Source organism: Trichechus manatus, unplaced genomic scaffold, assembly GCF_000243295.1.
Source record: "Trichechus manatus latirostris isolate Lorelei unplaced genomic scaffold, TriManLat1.0 scaffold00142, whole genome shotgun sequence".
NCBI classification, from domain to species: domain Eukaryota; kingdom Metazoa; phylum Chordata; class Mammalia; order Sirenia; family Trichechidae; genus Trichechus; species Trichechus manatus.
The window spans coordinates 7,165,609-7,179,600 of NW_004444078.1; the positions used below are offsets into that span (position 1 = coordinate 7,165,609).

General features: G+C 36.8%; 1 protein-coding gene across 1 annotated transcript in view; it reads right to left on the reverse strand.

The window, feature by feature from the left end:
• Positions 1-225: 225 nt before the first annotated feature.
• The window catches only part of FSIP2 (fibrous sheath interacting protein 2), an 80,603-nt gene continuing 66,836 nt past the window's right edge, over positions 226-13,992 (reverse strand). Inside the window, exons 18-23 of the mRNA XM_012558164.2 lie at positions 12,667-13,170; positions 10,559-10,659; positions 9,026-9,072; positions 6,917-6,960; positions 3,408-3,477; positions 226-701 (exon numbers count right to left, since the gene is read on the reverse strand). Coding sequence (XP_012413618.1) covers positions 565-701; positions 3,408-3,477; positions 6,917-6,960; positions 9,026-9,072; positions 10,559-10,659; positions 12,667-13,170 — 903 coding nt within the window. The 3' untranslated portion in view covers positions 226-564. The remainder of the gene's footprint in view (positions 702-3,407; positions 3,478-6,916; positions 6,961-9,025; positions 9,073-10,558; positions 10,660-12,666; positions 13,171-13,992) is intronic.

The following is a 13,992-nucleotide window of genomic DNA, read 5'->3' on the forward strand; positions in this document are numbered from 1 at the left end:
TTTTATTTTACTTCCAGATAGTGCTTGATTCATAGTTACGTTTTTTTGCCTGGAAGATATTTTAAGAATTGATTTATTGCCTTTGTTTGGTCTAAATATTTTTCTTTGAGCATCTGAATATGCTTTTAACTGTGGATCAATCAGTTTCATAGCTGTGTTAGAATTCAGCTTTGTTTTCATCAATTACACTCTGACATTTAAGACATGTTTCTGGTGAGGAAGAAAATATCAATCTACTTGCCATTTTGGTCAGATCATTCTCTAAACATTTAGCAGTTTATTCCAGTATTCCAAGTTTGTTTTCTGGTGGGTACTTGAGGACTGTCTGGTTTACTGGTTCACTTTAAGTTTCTAACCCCCATAGGCACATAGGTAATACTAGTGCTTTGTCCCTTTTCATACCAAAATGCTTATCAAAATCATTTATCAAAGCTTTCTCTTACCCCTTTATATTCTTTAGCTCTTATTTTAGGATTACAAGGATCTTCACAGATATCATGTTATGCTTTAAAAAACATTTTATTTTCTAAGTGAGATAAGCTACTTATACCAGGTATAGTAGCTTTAGTGTTTCTTCTGGTGAGGTGGTGAGGAAGACTTGGAAACACTGATGTTTGATCGGGAAAACACTTTTGACAGAGCTGAAGATACCTTCGCCAGCATTTTAGATCCTTGTTTGGAAATACTAGACTTTGGAGTTTCTGTAGACAAACCAGAAAAGGAATATAGATATTTATTAGACATTTTAATTGTGGCAGCCATACTAAGGCATGAATGATTTAAGATTTATAAATTGACATTTATAAAAGAACTTGTGGATTTTAAAGAACATTCACAAAGACTCTTTTGATTTGATCCTTCAAGCACTCCTGTGGAGGAAACAAGAAGAATGCTATCTCCACTTTCGGACCCTGAAGTTTGGTGAGGTCGTATGTCTTGCTTAAGGTCACATGAGTAGAAAGTGGCCAAGCTGGGGTTTAGGGACCAGGCTTTCTGACTCTTGTGGCATTGTTATGCTTACTGCACTTGGTACTTCTCTAGTCAGGTGTGCACAGACTGCCTCTCTTTTCTCAACAGGTAACTCCGAAAAATCACAGTGAGCTAAACTCACATGGAAAGGTAATTTTCAACTGCATATAGTGAGGGTGTCTATTTCAGAATGCTCAGGTGAAAGCAGAAGTGCATTAAAAATGCTATCATTTTCACCTAGTTTGACTAAATTTTCAGCAGACTGACCCCAAGTGATTTTTCTTTTTATATGAAATAATAAAAGAGGCTCCATTTGGACTTATTTTTTGCACCATTTATTTAGTGCATAGGACTCTTAGAGAATACTGCAATTCAGATGAACAAAATGATTATTTTATATGTAAAGAAAGAAATGAGCATTTATGTACTTTCCAGATACCTCACAATAGGATGTGATAAAACATGAAAACGTATGACATAAAATATGAAGTAAAAACTCGTATTTTCTTATTTCCAGTACATGATAAAGTTCATGTCAGTATCTTTTGCAGTTACCTATGTATATCTTCTTTGGTAAGATAACCTTCTATAGTTAAAGCTAACTCATTCTGTTGCCATCGAGTCAATTACAACTCATAGTGACCTTATAGGACAGCGAAGAACTGCCCCATAGGGTTTCCAAGGCTGTAATCTTTATAAATGCAGATTGTCAAATCTTTCTCCCATGAAGCAGCTGGTAGGTTCAAACCACTGACCTCTTGATTAGCAGCTGGGTGCTTAACCACTGCACTACCAGGGCTCCTTAAAGCTAAGATAACAGATAGTAAATTTAGCCATAAATAAAAAACAAAAAAGTTTAAGTTTTTAAAAGGCTGTTATTTTTTAAATAACAAGAACTTAAAAAGTAAAAAATAAGACCTAAGAAGTAATAAGAAAAAGCCCAAAATCAGTAATAAGAAAGACAAAATTGCATGAGGGAAACATGTAAAGTCTAAAATAACAAGAAAAAATTTTTGGTAACAAGATTGAGTACCTGATCCAAGACCATATTCTGAAATTCTCATTGGAGGAGGAAAATTAAGCTCTGCTCTTAAAACATGGGGAGCTTATTAAAAATGCAGATTCCTGGGCACTATCAACCACAGACCCTAACTGAGCCAGTCTGCAGAGGATCCAAGAATCTGTACTGTTAACAAGCACTCAGGGTGATTCTGATGCAAACGGTCCCTGGAGAGACACTGAGAACACTGTACCAAATGTATAGTATTAGATTCCCGTGTATTGCTCAAGATTGCTAGGTGGCTGGTATCTTAGGTTAACAACACACATAAAGCTCATCCCCAGAGAGGAAAGTGAACCCTTGTGGCTTCCAGTTAATCTTGTCAAAACAAAACTACAGGTCATGCTTGGGCACTACCCAACATGAGCCTCATTCTTGGATGCAATGGCAACTAGATGGGACTACAGTATGGAGGGAAGAAGAATGTAGGATGAAAGTCAAAAGACCTAGTTTTGAGCCCTGGGTCTGCCATTTGTTAACTATGCAACCTCAAGAAGATTATTTACCTTTTTTTTTTTTTCTTCTGTAAAAAAGACATGCAGAAGGAGAATGGTATGTGCAGAGGATATAGACAAATTTGTTTTGCCCACAACTTCTTTCAGAAAAACTTTGGATTATTTGATAACATTCTAAAATCAGGACATTGATTATAAGTGATTTAAAAATCACACTGACAAGTTTTATGTGATTCTTTAATGTGATTTTTAAATTACAGAAAACGTCTATCTCCAGCTTCTCCTGAAAAATTGGAAGCCCTGGCAACAATTCAGCACGGCAAATATTGGAGTTGAGTATCAACTCCCTCCTTTAGATGGGACACGCCATCTTCAGTGAGCCACAAACTCCTGCTCAACATACTACTGTTGTTTATATTACATATTATATACACATATTTGAGTGTATGAACTATAGGCAAGTGGAATGAGATTAGGCTTTGAAGCCAGGCAGATCTGTTTGAATTCCAATTCTGTAGTTTATCATCTGTGGAGTGACCTTGGATAAACTGCTGTCATCTTCCTCCTTCATAACTCTCACTTTCCTCCTTAATAAAATGGAGATATTCCCTCCTCATAGGGTTGATCTGAGAAAAGCACTTAGCAGAACCCCTGGTACATAGTTGTGCCTAATAAATGTTAGTTCCATTATCTGTTAACCCTTTGTGATGAGGTTCAAGTAAGAGAACTACACAATAAACTACAAATTGCTATCTATGTAAATAGCAAGTACATTATTTCAATCTCATATTGATCATAAGTGTGGATACTGCAAGGGAGGAGTCACTCATTGCAGGCGGGTTAACTGATCAAAATTTTAAATTTAAATTATGTAATGGAGAACTTTATCATACTAGTTCTTAAAATAAGAGCATATTTTATACCTGAAATTACTTCTTTTGCAGGATATTCACTGCTGAGAACTCTGTGGTATCCTTCATAGATGGTGAAAAACTACCAAGACAAAGTGAAATACTTAATCTTTAGTAGACAGTAAACACTAGGCATATCTAGAAACCTCCCAAGAGATGCCCCACATCCATTGCAGCACTGTACATAGTAATATATGTGCTCTGTAGTCAAAGAATTATTCTCTAAGACTTAGGCTCATAAATTTTGCCAATTATTATGCCTAAGACTGGCTCTTGTCATGGCCTTGGTACCACAAAAGGATGATTTCAAAAACTCAGGTATCTTAAATCACAAATAATGCCAGCCCTTATCTACCTGCTCCCTCCTTCTGCTGAATTAGAATAAGAAATAAGTTACAAATCCTTTTTTAGAGAATAGATAATGATAAGGGAAGGGGAAAAAAAAGTATGTTCACTTCATCACTTCAATTTCCTTTTATGGAAATCTTAGGAATTGTAGGGTCTGGAACAATAAAATGGCTATGTGAAGCAGGTAGGGCAAGGAAAATAGCTCAGGTATTATCTTCTCTGTAGACTTTTATCACCTCTTTAAATACAGAAACAATGACTGTCCCAGACAGGCACAAAAGAGCCTGGGGCAGGTAGCTGGACTTCAGCGTAGTTACTCTATGGTACTGGCAGTAAGAAGATGAAGTGAAAAATCAATTAAGTAAGGCCTAAATCCATGCAACATGAGACAAATGTATTGTGTATAGATTATGTAAAGAGCAACACATATTATAAGAGTTTTTACCTAGTTCTCCAAGAGGACATGAGGTAGTTTATGTACTATGATACTGAAAAACAAGATACATTAAGAATACAATGGGGCAGAGACAATCTAAAACACTAGTTTCTCAACTTTGGCTGTACAATAGAATCATCTATGGAAATTTTTTTTTAAAAGTATGAATCCCTGGGCCCCAAATCAACTGAACTGGAATCCCTGAGGATGTGCAGGTATTGGTATTTTTTTTTAACAATGCCCTACATTACTCTATGTACATCCAGAGTTGAGAGTCCTTGATCTAGAAGAATCAGCAGGGAGCAGATGGCACCATATTGTCTGAGAAGAGTGGATGTACTTAAGTTCTGCTGAGAACTTCTATCGTCCTATCAGGTTCAAGAGTGTTTGCTCTTACTTAATGGAGCATTGTTATAACAGATGTTTTAAAGCTTTTGTCTGAAAATTCCAAAATCTTGGTTACCTTGGAGTCTCTTGTCCTTTCCCTTGAAAGTTCTTTGTATATTGAGTAATTTTTTATTGTATCCTGGACATTTTAAATAAGCTATGAGACTCTCATTCCTGTTAAAATCCTCTGGAGAATGTTGTTTTTTTTTATTTTTTTTATTTTTATTTAAGTAGGCAATCGACTCACTTAGATTCATTCCACACATCTTACTCTGCTTTCTATGGACTGTGGTTCCAGTGCAAGTTTAGTTTTCAAAGTCTTTTCAGTGTTGGCACCACTATGAACACAATAGTTCAAGTTCTCAAAGCCTTTTTTCTGTGTAACTTTACGTCAGTTCCATGCATGCACAGGTCAGGGGATATTTTATAAACAGATTTAGGGGATGTCTTAAGATCCCTCCTCTCTGTGATCTCTCTCAGTCTCTCCGACTCTCAGCAGCTCCCTTTTCTGGCTCTATGGCTATAATGTTAAGGCTTTTGCCTCCTTGTGCTGTTGCATGCTGTCTTGCACTTCCCATGACTGCTTCCGCCTCCAGTGTAAAGTGATAAGAGAAAGCAGAGAAAAAAAAATAACAAGATTTTCTACTCTTCAGGCTAATGGAGACCCTCTTCCAAATTCCTCTGATCAGTATTGTCTCAGAAGCCTCTGCTACCACTACAGTGCAGCTTTATAACTGGAACTTGACTCTAAGCAAGGCCAAGAGGTTGGGGGCGGGGAGCAGTGAGGAAAAAGTGTTGATTCTCCCTCCCCGTCCCTCCCCTCCCCCAACAGTCTCAATCCCACAGGAACTTAAATCTTGATTCTGGCCAAATAGCAATGGTTTCTCTTGGAGCTTATTCTATCCTTTCCCTCTATGTTTGTTATTCCAGGATTTGAGCTGCCCTGTGTCTATGCCAAGAGACACAGGAGGAAAAAATGCCAGAAAACTCACAGTGATATTGGTTGTTCTAGTTTTTATTTCTCTCTCTAATCTCGTGCTATTATTTATTTTTCAGTAGTCCAGAGTTTTTAGTTGTAATCAATGAGAGAGCTAGAGTGGTGTATGCTTACTCTACTTACCCAAAACTAGACTGAACAACAGCTTTAACCATGGTTTTACCATGGAAAAAGAAGCAAATGAGGGAAAGGACAATGAGCCAATAGGTTCCAGATTAGACAGGAATTCAGACTGGTACAAGGAATGGCTTGTCCATAAGTCCCCTGTCTAGAGATTCAGCATCATCCCTTTATTGCCATATGGTTTTATTTGGAAAGTCTGTCTCTAAGTGAAGACTGAGGTTGTCAAATAGATATTCATAAATGAGGATTAGGTCACGCAGAAAATTAACCCAGCATCTTCGGAAGTTTTGTCACAAGTTATCTTAAGTATGAGTTGTAGGATTTTCAGAATTGGTTCTGATAATTCACTACATTGTGATACTGAGAGGTGACTGGATAATTGACAGATTGTGTATGCGTAAGGGTGTACTCACTTGCAGGATTAAATTGAACCAAAAAGGGAATACAGTAATAAAAAGCAGAGAAGAGGATCTGTAGCTTCAACCCTCATTGGAAACATCCCAAGAATTAGGGAAGAGGAAATTTCCTGGGCTCACACCCCTTTTGGAAAAGCTGCCTTTAAAAAAGCAGACCTCAGGAACGTAGAGAGGTAAGTGGAATCAGCACCTATTTCCTTCAAGTCCCTTCATCTCTGAGGCATCTGTTACCTCCCTGCCCCCACCAAGTCCCCAGCTTGGTTCTACCCACACTGGGCAGTGCCAAGTGACTCATTTCCTCTAGGTTTTCCCCAATAGACTGCTGTAAAAGAGCTAATAAATGGAACCATACTTAGGTGGTAAGGAGGGATAGTGGCTTATTCTATGTACTTAATCAAAGGTGAAAATTTTGATTAAGGGATTTTCAGCTACCAGAGACAAACCTCAGCCAGGGGTAGAGATCTGGATGTGAGGGAGTTGTGAACAGGACATTATTTCCTGATGCCCTTCAGATCACAGATACAGTCCCTGATTTGACCCTGACAGCCAGGCCATCATTAATTAGAACCCACTGTATACCAATTAAAACCCATTAACATCATGTCGATTAGACTCATGGTGACCCCATGTGTGCAGAACAGAACTGCTCGACAGTGTTTTCTTGTCTGTAATCTTTACAGAAGCAGATCACCAGGCCTTTCTCCTGTGGAGCCGATGGGTGGGTTCAAACTGCCAACCTTTCTAGGTTAGTGACAATTATAAACTGCTTGCACCACCCAGGGACCTACTATATCCCAATTAGATGCTTACTCACCTTAACACTGCTTGCATTCTCTAGCGTTGGTTCCTGAGAACCTTCTGTGGGCAAAACAAAACATTGGAAAATAATCTTTTTTCTAAGGCATGCATAATGTTGATACAAATTTTATCTTAATTTTTTTTTTCACCAAAGAATCATAGGATTTAGGCAGATAGAAGCAGTTACATGTATTTCTTTCAGTGTACAGACAATCAGAACAAAGCTGAAATAGGTTAGATCCCTAAAATGCTGGGCGTATCTTAGCTCTTCACTCAGAATTATAAAAGATGAAGTGTGACATAGTAGAAGGACAGGCAGGCTACACATATGTGTACAAACCACTCAATCTCTATGAACCTGTCTACCTGTAAAATGAGTGGTTACACTCTAGGTGATTCCTAAGGGTCTCTCCAGCTCTAACACTGTAGATAGGTAATTAAATTTTTTTTTTAAAAAAGGAATGAGGTTTCCAGCTAAAGGACTATCAGAGAGGAAGGTGCTGATCTTAAAAAATAGTTACTTTTGGTGAGAATCTGGATAGCTTTGAAGAACCTACCTGAGGGAGTCTGGTAGAGTTGCTACAGAACTAAACGTTGCCTGAGTTCCAGGGGAGGGCAATATGCCAGTGAAAGAAATTCAGCCCATGGAGATAGAAATGATACTGTGAGAGAAGTTTCACAAAGACTGCTAGGGAGGCAGCAAACCTGCTAGTAAGTCATAAAAACCTATGTTTGAGTCTTTGTTTCTCCACTCAGGGCCATGTGAACAATGCAAATTAAATCTAACTTCTCTGAATCTCAGTTTCCTCACGTGTAGAATGGAAATGAGACTACTGACTGTCCTAGGTGAGATAGGATACAATTATCAATATATGAAATTATCTTGTTTATGTTCTTACTCTTGGACTCCCTACTCCAAGTTACAATGTAAATTCCATGAAGACAAGGATTTTCTCAGTCTTGTTTACAGCTGGGATCTTAGAACTGTATCAGGCACAAAGTAGCTGCTCAGTAAATTTTGAATGAATTAATAAATGACTGAATTGTACAGGTACAATATTACTGAAGGATATAAGAACTAAGCATGATCACTGCAAGAAAGTTGGGAAACACACATACACACACAACACTGAATTTAGGGTCAGGAGACTTCAGATCCAGAGTGGGGATTCAGAGTGACCTTGGACAAGTCACTTTTTCACCCTGAGCTTCAGTTTCTTCATCTGTAATATTAGGGAGGTTGTACTAAATGGTTTCTGTCTGGCTCTAATAGCCTATGATTCCATAATGTAAAAATCAATTCAATGATTATTTCTGGCTATAATGTCCTTTTGGTTATAATGTGATCTCATGGAATGCTGGCATATATACTGCTATTTTTTTGGTTTATCTTTTAATGAAAATAATTTTCACTTACAAATTGAGAGAGTAAGCTTCTTGTATAACCCTTGAGAGGGCTGCATGTTTGAAACAGGCAAACTGTAGCCCTGTGGTTTGAGTTTCAAGGCTATCTTTACAGTAAACATGACACTCTACTCTTTGTGCATGGTGTCATTGTTAGAATCACACTGATCCTCTGAGGTTTCAATAAAGAATTAAAAAGTCCTCACAAATGTTGTAACTAGTACTAATAGAGATAAAAAAGAAAGTGAGGACCATTTTAGCTAGATTTTAAAGTGAGCAAATAAAAATTTAGCTTTAAAAACTTTTTTATTCATTTTAGTAGGGCTAAGTCATGATAAAAACCTAAGTTCTCAAAGAAATGATTAAATTATAGTAGCATGGGTTCTAGCCCACATATAAACTATCACTGCAGTACACCCTTATTTTGTGAATATTTTTCATAGGAACATGATAATTATAAATTCATATCACACTATATGCTGTACACCAAAATCATTAATGATATCTTAACAGCAATTCAGGCAAGGCAGACTAGTTGGCCCATTTTAACAACTGACTGATGTTATCATTGGATCATTTTCCAAAAGTAGATAAATCACTTGGGATGGGGTGAAACAGTATTAACTTCAGGTTTGTTATCTAAAAAATTCATCAAAGCAGCAAACAAAGTCTCCTTCTGAATACTCTAATTTAAATTAAGAAAAAAAAAAATCAATCCAACCTTCTAATATTTTAGCTCTTGGATCTGTGGTACAATCTTCAGCCTCACTAAAAACAAAAGAAAAAGAATATTTTATTTTCCATGTATTTAATAAATGAATTACTGGTTAAGCAAGAGAATATCTGTCAGTTATCTTCATATAGAAGTAAACCTGGAATAGTATATCTCTGAGTTTCCAAATCAAATAAAAATGATTGCTAAATTGACTTTTATTTGCTATGATCTGTGCCCTTTTTCTTCTCCACTGATGTAAACAATAGAGAAGTACCTGCATTACTAATTATGTATACTAAATTATCAAGCAGAGGAAAAGAGGCAATGGTGGACCAGGAATAGATATCCCACCTCGCATCAGGTCAAAAAGAAACAATTTGATAGTGCTGAGTGGAAAAACAAACATAACCAAATTGATTTTCTCCTTATACTCACTGCTTCTCTCATGATAGAAAATGCTATCTTCTAGTTTATTAATATCCTTATTAACAATTTTAAACAAGTTTTAGCTACTAATCAGACTTCAAGTCTATAGCTCACTTAGTCCCTCTCTGTCCCCTATATATGCCACACAGTCAGGGGCAGACTGTTCACTAAGCAACGTACGCACAGGCTTACTTGTATGATGTGGTGAAACTCATGTGAAATTGTGCACTATAGATAAATATTAAGTAAACGCAAGTAAGCCTGTGCATACCTTGCTTACTGTAAGCTTGTGCATACTTTGCATACTGGTTAATCTGCCCTCACACACAGTCCAGACTTTTCTCCTACAGTCATCCCAACTTGGATTGCCTGCCTCTCATTTAAATCCTGTCCATCCTTAAAGGCCCACAAGAAGCTCCATTACTTTTTAGAATTCATCTCTGAATGCTCCAATTTACATTGCTCCCTTTTTTCTTTCAGTTCTTCTTACAGGCAGTGACACACACTGGAAGATTTAGCTACTTAAGATAGATGAGATGGATTCCTTTTGGGTTATTACTGCAAATACTATTGTTGACCCAGTGCCTGACTCACAGATTAAAACATCCTAACATATTAGCAAATACTTGATCCATGACATCACTATATTAGAAAACAGGCCTCAAAACAAGGAAGTAGAGGTCAAGTAACTAGAAATGGGGGAGCAGGTGGGAAGGGGAGGCCTAAGAAGTGACCACAGTGAGAAATCAAAGAAGGAAAGAATGAGCAGGGAGTGAGGGAAAATGTGACGCTGACTATGTGCTCTCTCACACTTTTACTAAACAAAACAGAAACCAAACCAGTTGCTATTGAGTAGATTCTGACTCATGGGCTCCATGAGTTGTACAGTATAACTGTGTTCCATAGGGTTCTCAAGGCTGTGACCTCTTAGAAGCAGGTCACAAGGCCTTTCTTCTGAGGTGCTTCTTGGTGGGTTCGAACAGCCAATCTTTCAGTTAGTAGTCAAGCACTTAACTGTCTGCACCACTCAGAGACTCCCAGGAACCCAATTTTCCCCATAAGCAGTACTTTCATCTCAGATTTCTATTTTTGTATTGTTTTAATTTAATGTACCCGGCAGATGAAATCAGATCTTCTTGGTTGTATGAAGATGAACTCATAATTCTGTGTATGAAGTAATGTGTTGGTTCATTAATAAGATTCCTTTCTTCTTTCTGGAAAAGTGTAAATCATGTATTACACAAAGTAGAGTTTGATATGTATGTTCTCACCTTATTGGCATATTCTGCACTTTCATCTACATTGTAGTGAGATAAAGTTTTAGAATTACTTAAAAGGTGGATGAGCCCTATAATTCCAGTTAAAATGTCCCTCCAGATATAATTCTTTGGAAATGACTCAGTGAAGATGATTTAAATTATGATACTGGGTTTTGAAAAGATTTAAACATAAAGCTAGCACAATGTTTGAAGAATACACTATTCTGTTTGTTTTTTACAAATATTTAATTATTCATTTTTACTAAATTCAAAAATTTGAATAACTTTATTGTGATGTCCATTATTGATATCAAAAAGAGAGGCTACTATTATGAGGATTATTATTCATATAATCCATTTTGATGTTTGCCGATGTTAAGAGTATAACATTTCTTTAGCTATCTACAGTCAGCATTTCTGACCATGCTGCACAAGGAAACTGTTTTTCAGATTAGATTTGGTCATAAAATCACACATGACTTACCGACAGATAGATCAGAACACGTTTTAAGACAGATAACCTGGAAAGTTGGTATTATGGATTGAATTGTGTTCCCCAAAAACATGTGTTGTAAAACAAACCTCTGCCTGTGGTTATAATCCCATTTGTGAATGGGTTTTGTTTGTTATGTTAATGAGGCAGGATTAGGTTATGTCAGTGAGGACTGGGTTGTATTCATTATGTTAATAAGGCAGGAGAGGGTGTACCTCTAGTCAATCTCTTTTGAGATATAAAAGGGGTTAAACAAGTAAGCAAGAGAAGCATAGACAGGGGAAGGCAGATGCCAAGCCACATAAAGATTGCCCAGAGAGAAAGACATTTCTCTGAGCCAACAGAGGAGTTGGCACTCTTAATTCAGACTTATAGCCTCCTAAACTGTAAGAAAATAAATTTGTCTGTTAAAGCCATCCACTAGTGGTATTTCTGTTATAGCAGCTAAGAGAGTTGGTGAACTGACCAAAATTGTATCTCTGTTCCTTTTCTCTGGTTCACCTCAGCTCTTGTGTCAACCAGAGTGCCACTTCAAATGGATAATCAAGAAAATTGTCTCACTAGGAAATCTTAAATTTTATGTATACTCGAAAAACATGTTATGGCACAGATTTCTGAAAAGGACCAACCCAAAGGGTTACTGAGATCCAGACCACCATCTGAGGTGTATGGAACCAGGACAAGATCTGTACAACATGATGACAGTGGAATTTATGGGATGATTGCAGGGGTGATATTTAAAACATTTTGATGAACTTGTTAAGTTTGGGCAAGGTGGCTAAGTATACAAAAACCTACAAAAGCCAAAACCTGTGTAAGGTGGAAACGTGTTTGAGAAGGAAACCTCACTGGGTGTTTATGAGGCAGGATTCTTAATAGAGAGCGACAGTAAAGAGGTAAGCACCCTGTCAAAGGTAGAAAACTTGTGAGACCTGGAAAAACAAGCACTCCTGGCTAGTTCTGGCTCTCATAGGTTTCACTCTCACTTTTAAAAGTTGACTATGTAACTTGCCCAAATTTTATAGTTATTAAGTGACAGAGACAGGATTCAAACTCAGAAATCTGAATCCTGCCTGAGGCCACCTTCTGGTCTTGCCCTACAGGCATGGGGCTTCTCCACACAAATTAGTCAATGGATAATTAACTAGCCAATGTACTGGCATCTACTGCTTTAAATTGGCTTGCATTTCTCTTAACCAGTTTCTATTTTCTGTTTTCCTTGTGCTTCTAACTAATCTAGGTCTCCTTCCATTATCTGCTTTCCCTCAATCGAGGCTCACGGCTTTATCTCTTAATTATTTCCTTTATATTGTATATATTGTAAATTTCACCAAGTTTATGAGGAGACAATCCAGATCCATTTTAATACTCTTTTCTGCCTAGTCAATGTACATTCTTGGACAGGATTTGTAAAGTTCTCTACCCTTTCCATAGACATCTGGTAACTGACAGTCACATTTCTCACTTACAGTAATACGCTGTGGCTTTTTCTCCAAAAAAGAATCTGTTTCAGTCAAAGCTGTTGAGCAGGTGGCCATGTTAAGCTTGGCAACAGCTCTTTTAACTTGTTCCTCCTTGGAGTCTGTTATCTGACTTAAGGTTGCTTCAGTACTTTCGATATTTGCACTGGATGTGGGCTGACAACATTTGCTTAGAGATAAAAATTTTTTCAGGCTGCTTGTGCTTAATGTTGGCTTGGGAGAAACAACTTTGCTTTCTACTGGCTTCGTGGCTTCTTTTACTTGATCTTCAAATGTTTCTCCTAAGAATCCTCCTGGTACAACAACCTCTCCTAAAACGACTTCTTCTTCAGAAATTAGTGCCCCTTCCATGTAACTTTCTGTATCTCTTTGATCAATATCATGAGCTACTAAACGAATGAGAAGATCTTGTTTGCTCTTAACATCTTTTAAAAGCTCCACCCTGGTAAGATCAGGCTTTCTTATATTCTGAAATGAATTTCTGCAAACAGCCTGGAATTTAAGGTACAATGAATATTAAAAACAAATGCCTCAATCATTTTTCTTGTGTTTCTATAACTGTTTTCATATTATTTCTAGTTTTGATTTAGTAAGAGTATCTCCAAATGCCATCTACTTGTATACTGGCAATATGTCTTTAAAAAGAAACAAATGAAAATTATCAGAAATATTTGTTGGTTTCTATAATTTCTTTTATATTCAGAGATCATATTAATTTATTACAAATTACCACAGAAAGTAGAAGGTTTAACATAGGTACTTTCTTTTACTTAAATTTTACATTTTGTTGCAAAATAATTTGATTAGTTTTTGTTTTTGTCATTTACCTTAAAAGTTTTATCACAAAAGTAGACATGATAATATATTTTTCTAAGATCCTAGGCAGGGAATTACAGTGCAATCCAAATGCAGAAATTTTCAAGAAAAAAGGCAAGGTGTTACCTAATCTTTATTTTTAAAATGGTTAATAATAGCCAAAATTGTGAAGACCTTTGAATCTTCACTCCCTATTCCTCCACTCCTGATCCTTTGAACATATTTTTCCGAAGAAGCTCCAAAACATAAATTTTCATTTCTTTTCACCTCATTAAATGTCACTTTCCATTTTTCAGTGTTAAAGACAGATCAAGGAAAAGACAACAATTAAATGATGGAATTTCCCCATTTCTGTAGCCTTTGATGATGCCACAGGACTTATAAATTAATTTCAGTTAATAATCTTGATCTCAACATCCCTTTGTAACACTGTAAGCCACCTTTTCAGATAATGGTACCCTAAAAGAATATCTTCTGTGGAAAACAAAATGTAGGAAG